The 9,850-nt window shown below is 45.8% G+C and overlaps 1 protein-coding gene across 1 annotated transcript in view; it reads left to right on the top strand.

Annotated features, from left to right (window-relative positions):
* The first annotated feature begins 4,037 nt into the window (after positions 1–4,037).
* The window catches only part of LAPTM4B (lysosomal protein transmembrane 4 beta), a 71,179-nt gene continuing 65,366 nt past the window's right edge, over positions 4,038–9,850 (top strand). The window contains exon 1 of the mRNA XM_036830472.1: positions 4,038–4,361. Within this exon, the coding sequence (XP_036686367.1) occupies positions 4,263–4,361 (99 nt within the window). The 5' untranslated portion in view covers positions 4,038–4,262. The remainder of the gene's footprint in view (positions 4,362–9,850) is intronic.

Genomic DNA, 9,850 nt, shown 5'->3' with positions numbered 1-9,850 from the left:
ACACAACATTGTAAATCAACTATACTTCAATAAAATAATTTTGTTTAAAAAGTGTCTCTTCCTTCACCTTTCCTGGTCTACGTTCTATTCACCCTTTACAAGGCCCAACCGAAACGCTAACTCCCCACAGTTTTAATGTAATCAATCCCTCCGTTTCCCCATTGTATTTTGTTTGTACCTGTAAGGATACTTGGCATGCTTCTGACTAACATCACAGTGACTTGTGCACTAAGCTAGACAATAGCTCTGGGAGAGGGAGCAGAATTTTCTAATGTTTGTAGCCTTTATGTCTGTATGTCTTACAAACACTCACTACTCAAAGCAACATTGGGGGGCTTCCCTGGTGGCGCAGTGGTTAAGAATCCGCCTGCCAAGGCAGGGGACACGGGTTCGAGACCTGGTCCGGGAAGATCCCACATGCCGCGGAGCAACGAAGCCCGTGTGCCACAGCTACTGAGCCTGCGCTCTAGAGCCCGTGAGCCACAACTACTGAGCCTGTGTGCCACAACTACTGAAGCCCGCGCGCCTAGAGCCCGTGCTCCGCATAAGAGAAGCCACCGCATGAGAAGCCCGCGCACCACAACGAAGAGTAGCCCCCACTCGCCGCAACCAGAGGAAAGCCCGCGCACAGCAACGAAGACCCAACGCAGCCAAAAATAAAATAAATAAAAATTAAAAAAAAAAAAGTAACATTGGGTAATTTGGATCTCTAACAGATGGATTGAAATACAATTTGTCCTAGAAAAGAAGAGATCTGAGAAGCCCTCAAGTTAAGATTATTATAGAGTAATTGTCAAAGTTTCATTTCAGATTTGGAGCAAGAGAAAAACTGGTTGGATCTAAATTTCTTAAAGACAGGTTATATAGGAAGGAAGAGGAATGTGAGATAAGGCTGCTTAAGTGCAAGACTGGTTAGCTTTACAAGCCTGTAAAGCTGTAACATTCTTATTGTGTAGCTTAAACATGGATCTCAAGGGACCCCAGAGTCATCCCCAGAGATGTCAGGCATGGGCCCTTAATCAGAAATAATAATGAACACCGAAAGTGAGTAGGACCCTGTGAGGCCCTCCCGTGTACAAAAACCCCTCCGTGTCCCCCGCTTCTTGTTTGTAGAGAAAGGTTTTCGTCTCCTAGGCCTTCCCTGAGTTCCAAAGAGCAGGCACAAGCACTTACCAATTAGGGAAGGGAGGGAATGCAGAAACAAGGGAAAAGTAGTTCAGCAAGAAAAGTAACAATAGTTCAGTGATAAAACAGAATCCCAGTTCCCCCTCAAGGGATATCCATAACAATCTGAGACTTATCTTTGAGTTGTTATGCAGAAACTAAGACACACCTCCCCACCCAGGTGGAGGATGGTGATTAAGTAGACCCCAGATGATTAATTTTCCTGAAACATCACCCTCTTACCTCACCGCCAACCAATCAGAAGAAGGTCATGCTCCCTCCACCCCTCATCCCAAATGTTGCCTTTAATAACCCTTCCCTGAAAGCCATTGGGGAGTTTGGGACTTTTGAACATGAGCTGCCTATACTCTTTGCTTGGTGCCTGCAATAAATGCTGTACTTTCCTTCACTACCATCCAGTGTCGGTACATTGGCTTTGCTGTGCAGTGGGTAAGCTGACCCAAAATTCAGTCCAGTAACAACATCATTGTGGGAGTTAATCAGAAATACCAAACAAGGAAATCTCAGGGTTTTTTTTGTTTTGTTTTGTCTTCTCACTAAAACGTTCTGTTTTCTTCACATTAGAGATAATTTTCTGTTTGGGATCTTCCATTTAATATTTAATCATGCTCATAGCCACTTCGAACCAGCTCTAAGACAAGCATCAGTGCTTGAGAAGGAATGGAAATAGAGAATCAGGATGGGGAGTACTACATTCCAAGTTCCAACTCCCAGCAAGTTCCCATAGTTACCTCCCACTTCGCCTTCCCCACCGGAATTGCAGATTCTTTAGGCAAATGACTCACTGATTCAAGGGAATCTTGTATTTCAGAGAGCTTACGGGTGGCGCAGTGGTTGAGAATCTGCCTGCCAATGCAGGGGACACAGGTTCGAGCCCTGGTCTGGGAAGATCCCACATGCCGCGGAGAAACTAAGCCTGTGCGCCGCAACTACTGAGCCTGTGCTCTAGAGTCCACGAGACAAAACTACTGAGCCCACGTGCCACAACTACTGAAGCCCGCGCGCCTAGAGCCCGTGCTCTGCAACAAGAGAAGCCACCACGATGAGAAGCCCGCACACTGCAACAAAGAGTAGCCCCCTCTTGCCGCAACCAGAGAAAAGCCCGCGCACAGCAACAAAGACCCAAGGCAGCCCAAATAAATAAATAAATAAAATAATAAAATAATTTATTTAAAAAAAAATCTTGAGTGCTTAACTGAGATGCTTGGCTTACACAGTGATTACTAGAGACTAACCTAGGACAAGGGCTCTTCCAGACCAAACACTAAATGGGAGGAAATAACCCCAAACTGGAGTCCTATCTCTCAGTATCTCTTAACACTCTGTGTTGGGTCTTGCAGATGTTACCCAAAAAACTGGGTTCGCCTCTTGGTGGGTGTGGAGCCAAAAGACACAACCAAAACAAAGATCAGGAAAAGGAAGGATTTATTACTTGCAGCAAGTAAGGAGAGCACTGGGGAATCTTCCCCAAAGCAGTGTCTCCCCAATAGCAAAATTGGGGAAATTTTAAGCTAAGGGTACATGCATAGTCATGAAGTGGCTTGGCGGTCACAGAGTCCAAGCTTTAGTTGATTGAAGTCCTGAGGGTCAGAAAAGGTCGACATCATCATCCCTTAGAGGGTGGTTGAGTGCTCGAGGGGGGTTTTAAATTCTTCGAAACAGCTTAAGAAAGTGCTTCAGGTTAATCTTTACCATTGAAACAGAACTGGGAGTCTTTACAACTGATTTATCTTCTTTTTTTTAGAAATTTATTTTTATTATTTATTTATTTGTTTATTTATTTATTTTTGGCTGTGTTGGGTCTTTGTTGCTGCGCGCAGGCTTTCTCTAGTTGCCGCGAGCGGGGGCTAGTCTTCGTTGCGGTGTGCAGGCTTCTCATTGTGGTGGCTTCTCTTGTGGAGCACTGGCTCTAGGCGGGTGGGCTTCAGTAGTTGCGGCACGTGGGTTCAGTAGTTGTGGCTCACGGACTCTAGAGCGCAGGCTCAGTAGTTGTGGCGCACGGGCTTAGTTGCTCCGTGGCGTGTGGGATCTTCCCAAACCCGTGTCCCCTGCATTGGCAGGCAGATTCTTAACCACTGCGCCACCAGGGAAGTCCTACAATTGATTTATCTTTGCTATTGTTACTTCTCTTGCCTGATAACAGTTTGTTCTTGTGTTCCCTTAAGATCATTATTGCTGAGGCCTGTTCAAGGACAAGCACTGTGGTCAGTCTTAGATCACAAAATGTCTTAGGCCAAAAATGGCTTCTCTTATGTCAAGAAAGCCACGCCTGGTTCTCTTTTTCCTGGGACTCCTTACTTTATTCACTTACACAGAGACCGTGTGGCAGTAATTGGCTTGATGATTGTTTAGAGCTGCAGTTATGATTAAAAATGCTACTTGAAGCACAGCAAGGATGTCCTTGACACGCAACCTATTTTCTGGGAAAAGATTACTACCACAGTAATTGAGCTGGGAAGCAGAGACAAATTGCTCTTGGCAGCTTCAGCGGAGTTTCAAAGCACTGCAGTTGACTGGAATCACCCCTACCGTTTTCTCCCCTCCATCCAGTCTACAAGATAACAGTGATGGCACCTACAGATTATCTGCAAGATACAAGTGGAAGGAGAAAAAAAACCCCACAACCAACTAGACTGTAAAAGAATCTCGAATCCATGACAGAGTTACACAAATGACCAAATGAAAGAGGAACTCCACTGGGGGCCGACTCCGGGACCGACCGAAAGTGCAAGATGATTTATCTATTTACAATGAGCCGGCGGCGCCAGCAGCTGGCCGGAGCCTGCGGTGACATCACGGGGCCCGGGCGCCCGTCACGTGGTCCGCGAGCCGCTCCGCCCCCTCCTGCTCCTCCTCCTTCTCCCGCAGCCTTCCGAGCGCGGGTCCGGCCGAAGCAGCCGCTCCGAGCTCTCGGGGGAGGCGCGGAGCAAGGGCCCGCGGGCGGCGAGCGGGGTTGGAAACGCGAGCGGGAGTGGCCGAGGAGCCGGCAGTAGCCGCGCGGCGGGCCCGGACCAACGCGGCCGAAGCTCCTGCAAAGTTGGGCGCGCGCTCGCGCCACTGCGCCGGCGGTCCGAGCGATGAAGATGGTGGCCCCCTGGACGCGGTTCTACTCCAACAGCTGCTGCCTGTGCTGCCATGTCCGCACCGGCACCATCCTGCTTGGCGTCTGGTACCTGGTGAGCGCGGCGGGCCTTGGCGAGCCCCGGGGCGCACCTGCCAGGGAGGAGGGCGGGCGCCCCGCACCTCGCCGGGCCCCCGGCCCGGGCCCCCGCCTCGCTTTTCACGCCCTCTGGTGCGGCTTCGGGGTTGGGTGATGCCAGCGCTAATCCGCCTGAAGTTGTATTATTAGAAACTTAATTCTCCGGGCGAGCGGGTCAGCGATGCCCCGGGCTCAGCAAAACTGTGGTGAGAGGTGCAATCAGGGCCGGGAGTTCGGGGCGTTTCGGGGGTGCTGGAAGGCAGGGGGCGCCGGAAACCCCTCAGCTGGGAGCCGGCTCGGCCGCGGGGAGCTCCGCGGTTTCCGGTGAAAGTGCACTCGGTGGTCAGAGAACTCCGATCCGGTCTGCGGAGCACGTGCTTTCCTTTCCTTTCTTCTTAGCAGCACCCGCTGGGCTTTGTGTTTCGACGGGTCCCGACAAACGTCGAGGCGGTGACCGGGCACCTCGTGCTACCCCCAGTTGTCGGCCCGGGTTGCGGGCCCGCGTGCCTATTCTCCCTGCCCGCATCTGGCCTCGGGTTTGCTGTCCAGCCTCCTGCGCACCTTCACATCCCGAGTGGAAATGGCTGGGGGCTCTTGACCCACACGTTTGTTGTAAAGCCCTTACTCTAGGAAGGGACTTGCTTGTGATGTATTGCGTTTCAGTCTGCCCGGGGCAGCCATTTTACACCCACTTGATTTCCTGCCCCTTTACAGATGATCCCTGTACCTTCTTAGCCGACACCGGAGGAGGCAAATCTGGTTTTGTCTTTAGGTTGGAGCTTTTAAGATCTTATTTGTATGGGGAGCAGTGATTATCAGGGGCAGTGAGGAAACCTGATGGAGTCTTGCCCTGTGCCAGCTCCAGGTTGGTTGTTGGCCCCCAGAAGACTGCACTTACACTGAGTCGGATTCCACTGCATTTCAGTTTGGGTCACACTATGATGGAGAGTTAGACCCGAGCCTTTTTGCGGTGAATATCTCTGCATCATGAGGAAACACCTTAAAAGTGGTAGTAAGATGGCATAAAGAACTTTTTGGTGGGAATAAATTCTTTTCTTCTTAGTCATCATAGTTTTTTGGTCGGTTCATAATTCAGTTTTTTGATATATATGGACATTATGTCGAATTGTGAACTCGTTTGTTGTGTCATTTTAAGCAAAACATCCCCCCGTCCCACATGGTGTTCTCTGTGCTATTTATAGTTTCAAGTTTCCTTTAGCCTGTGCCTATCACAGGCCACACAATAGAAATATTTGGCCTTGAAAGCTTTCAAACAGATCTTTGGTAGGTGTGGGTTCTTACTGTGCGGTGTGAATGCAGATAGAACATCTGCGTATTGGCTCAACCCTGATTTTGCCAAAAGCAAAGAAATCTTTACAGAAATTTAAAATTACAGCGGAAGGATAGTGGGTGGCCTCGAAATAGTGCTTTTATTGATGATCAGGACAGACAATTTTATACACATGTCTTGTGTCCTCCTTGAAAATGTTTAATAAATCTGCAGACTTGCAAGTACATCAGTGAATGTAATTTGTAAAATCTAGGGCACTGCATTAGGCAAATGGACTACATGATCTACAGGAAAGATAAATCTACTTTGAGCCCTGCTGTTGGCTGTAATCCAACTAAACAGTACTGGTGTGATAAAAGGAGAGCAGTACTCACATGCTCTGTCTATGGTTTGGGCATGCTCTTTGGGGAAAGTAGTTATTGGTGTGCACGTTTTAGCATTTGGAAATATATGGCTTTTTGAAAGGTAATTAGAAAGCTTTCCAGCAAATGTGAATAAGAATGCCACTTTAGGTAAACCTAATATATGAGAAACCTGCTGCTGGTCATCTTTATAAGTCTGTTGCATTTCACAAAACAATTTAAACTTTTGAAAAAAAAACTAGTGAGTTTCCCTCATACCTTTAAATATAATTTGGTTATCCAATACATTGATTAACATGAACGTTTTTAAGATGAAGGAGCCAAAGAATAAGGCATCTCTTCCTCCTTACCTTACCCCCTCACCCCACCAGCCATCTGGATGGGATGGGGTTACTTATCAGAAAGGGGGAGAGTTTTCAGGAAAAAAAAAAAAGGGTAGGAGTATAGATAGATATTCAAAAAAGAGTCCACTAGAAAGGATAGGTAAAGTGGATCTGTTTTTATGCATTTTCTAATTGTTTCCTACATGACCATTTACTAAGGTCCTGTGTTCCAGGGACTATACTAGATAACTTTTTTTTTTTTGCCGCATCCCACGGCTTGTGGGATCTTAGTTCCCCGGCCAGGGGTCAAACCTGCACCCTCAGCAGTGAAAGCGCAGAGTCCTAACCACTGGACCGCCAGGGAATTCCCTAGATATCTTGACTTGAAAAAAAACCAAAACGAACAACGTAAGAGCTGTGAGTTGAGTTTATTCAGTGTCTTACTGTGTAAGATAACCCAGAAGACAGCCTCTCAGCTCTGAGAAACTGTTCTGAAGAGGTAAGGGAGGAGCCAGGATATATGAAATTTTTGCTGTGAAAAAACCTGTAGTCGAAATCAAAAGGTGACTTTTAATCACAAAGAACAGGCATCTCAGGTTGATGATTTTAGTGCTTTTCTATGTATGGGAAGATGCAAGAATCTGGGGTCATTGAAATTTTTCCTTAGATACGTATCTTCACTATCTTGGGGCAGGCATCCAAAGCACAGACTGCTTCCTGTTTGTCTCCATCCTGAATTCCCCTCAGGCCCACAGTCAGTGGGTGACTGCAGTGGCTAATGGCTTGATCCTTGTAGAACTGGAATAGCAGGCAACATTCTTCTCTACAATGCCTTTTTTTTTTTAAATTAATTTATTTATTTATGGCTGTGTTGGGTCTTTGTTTCTGTGCGAGGGCTTTCTCCAGTTGTGGCAAGCGGGGGCCACTCTTCATCGCGGCATGCGGGCCTCTCACTATCGCGGCCTCTCTTGTTGCGGAGCACAGGCTCCAGACGCGCAGGTTCAGTAGTTGTGGCTCACGGGCCCAGTTGCTCCGCGGCATGTGGGATCTTCCCAGACCAGGGCTCGAACCCGTGTCCCCTGCATTAGCAGGAAGATTCTCAACCACTGCGCCACCAGGGAAGCCCTACAATGCTTTTTTTTTTTAATTTTATTTTTAAAAACTTAAAAAAATTTTTGGCTGCGTGGCGCCGCATGTGGGGTCTTGGTTCCCCGACCAGGGATCAAACCCACGCCCCGTGCAGTGGAAGTGCAGACGGAGTCTTAACCATTGGACTGCCAGGAAGTCCCCTCTCTGCAGTGCTTTGCATAAGCTTAATTTTTATGTCTTGGTGAGGTAGATTTTTTTATTCCCGTTTCATAGATGAAAACTGAGGCTAAGAGAGCTTAGGTGATTTACTTAAGATTGGCTTGTGGTTTGAGTGATGTTTTGGTCTGTGCTGTTTCCACAGTTAACCTTTTAAAAGTTGAGTGTGTGTTTTGTTTTTGCCTTGGAATTATAAAGGTTTCCTTCAGTCCAGGAAAAAAAAAAAAGCATATTGATTTCAGGTATTTGTATTAGAGATCTGTTTGTTTTGCTTTGTTTTAATTTTTCCTTTTTTAAATTGAGGCATAATTTACATATGGTGAAAATCACAGATATTAGGTGTACAGTTCATTGACATGACCAATGCATGCACCTTTGTAACCCACACCCTTAGAGAACATTTCCAAAACCCCAGAAAGTTCCCTTGTGCCTCTTCCAGTATACCCCTCCACTGGCACCCCGACCCCATAGGTGAGTTTTGCCTATTCATATAAATGGAATTATACTGTATGTATTCTTTTGTATTGGGTTTCTTTAACTTAGCATAATATCTTTTAGATTCATTCGTGGTTTTGGAGTGTATCAACAGATTGTACCTTTTTATTGCTGAGTATTATATTGTTGTATGAATATACCACAGTCTGTTTATTCATTTGCCAGATGATGGACGTTTGGGTTATTTCCATTTTGGGGCTATTATGTATAAATCTGCTCTGAACATTCTTGCAAAAAAGACTTTGTGGACATCTGTTTTTATTTCTCTTGAATAAATACCTAGCAGTGGAATTCCTGGTCATTGTGTGTTTTAACTTTGTAAGAAACTGCCAAGGGGTTTTCCAAGTTGCCATTTTACACTCCAGCCATCAGTGTATGAAGTTCAGTGGGCGTGTAGTGGTAGCTCCTGGTGGCTTTAGTTTGAGTTTCCCTCATGACTAATGAGGTGGAACAGTTAATCTTTGCTTCTTGACTAATTATATATCTTCCTTTGTGAAGTGCTATTGATTGCCCATTTTTTTAATTGGGTTTTGTCTTTTTTTTTTTCCTACTGATTTGTAAGAACTCTCTATATTTTGGATACCAGTCCTTTGTTAAACATATACCTCGTGAATATTTTCTCTCAGTGTGTGGCTTGCCCACTCATTTTCTTAATGGTATATTTTGATGAACTGGAGTTTTTAATTTCAGTTAAGTTCAACTTGTCATTTTTTTCTTTTATGGTCAGTACTTTCTGTGTTCTAAGAATCTTTGCCTACCCTGAAGTTGTAAAGATATTCTTATATTTTCTTCAGAAGCCTTACTGGCTTTAGCTTTTATATTTATATCTGTGGTCTATCTCTAAGTTTTGTGTTACGATGTGAGGTAGAGGTTTGTGTTTATTTTAAAAGGCAGTTTAATCATTAAACCTAAAAAAAAGTTGATTTATCACATAACCTTTAATAGCTACAAATGTTTTTAGAAAGACAAGTAAGATGCTTGTCCATCTTCACAGAGAATGGGGACTGACTTGTCCTGGTTTCCAGAGGGATCATGATACGAAAGAAATACTTAAAGCAGAATGATTGCTATGCAGGCTTCTGGAGTTTCCTCTCTTTCTTCAACAAAACTTAATATTCGAAGCCTGAATCCATTAACTTTCTCCCCAGATTTGCACATACTCGAGTCTCTCTTGTCGTGGTCCAAACGCGGGTTGGAAAAGAATTTCCAGACACAAGGCAGAATGTAAAGAAGATAGAATTTATTAGGGGGAAGGGTCGCTGCCAGAAGAGTGGGCCGACTTCCTAGTAGTCTGGGAGAGTCGAGCCCGAACGTGTGCTGTTGATCAGTTTTTATAGCCAGAAAGCAAAGGAATGGTCCGAGGTGAAAATTTTGTTTACTTATTGGTCAAGGCACATATACCTTCCTTCTGTAGGGTGGGAGTGGGACAGGGCATATACCTTTCCTTATTTGGGACAGGTCCCGTTGCCCAGGTGGGCTCAGGAATTTCGTAACCATCGCAACATGGTGGCGAGGGAGATTAAGAGTCCGGTAGGGGGTGTAACGCTGAAACTTTTTCAGGCAGGGTGGTCCTTTGTCCTTGGAGCACCATTGTCCTTAGAACATCACACCTCTTTCACCCTCTATCTAGATTTCCCAGTTTAGCTGCCTCTGTTTCCCTTGCCATCTGAATCTCTTCCTTTATTCCATC

Source organism: Balaenoptera musculus, chromosome 17 (genome assembly GCF_009873245.2).
Source record: "Balaenoptera musculus isolate JJ_BM4_2016_0621 chromosome 17, mBalMus1.pri.v3, whole genome shotgun sequence".
Taxonomy (NCBI): Eukaryota; Metazoa; Chordata; class Mammalia; order Artiodactyla; family Balaenopteridae; genus Balaenoptera; species Balaenoptera musculus.
This window is presented reverse-complemented; position numbering and strand designations above follow the sequence as displayed.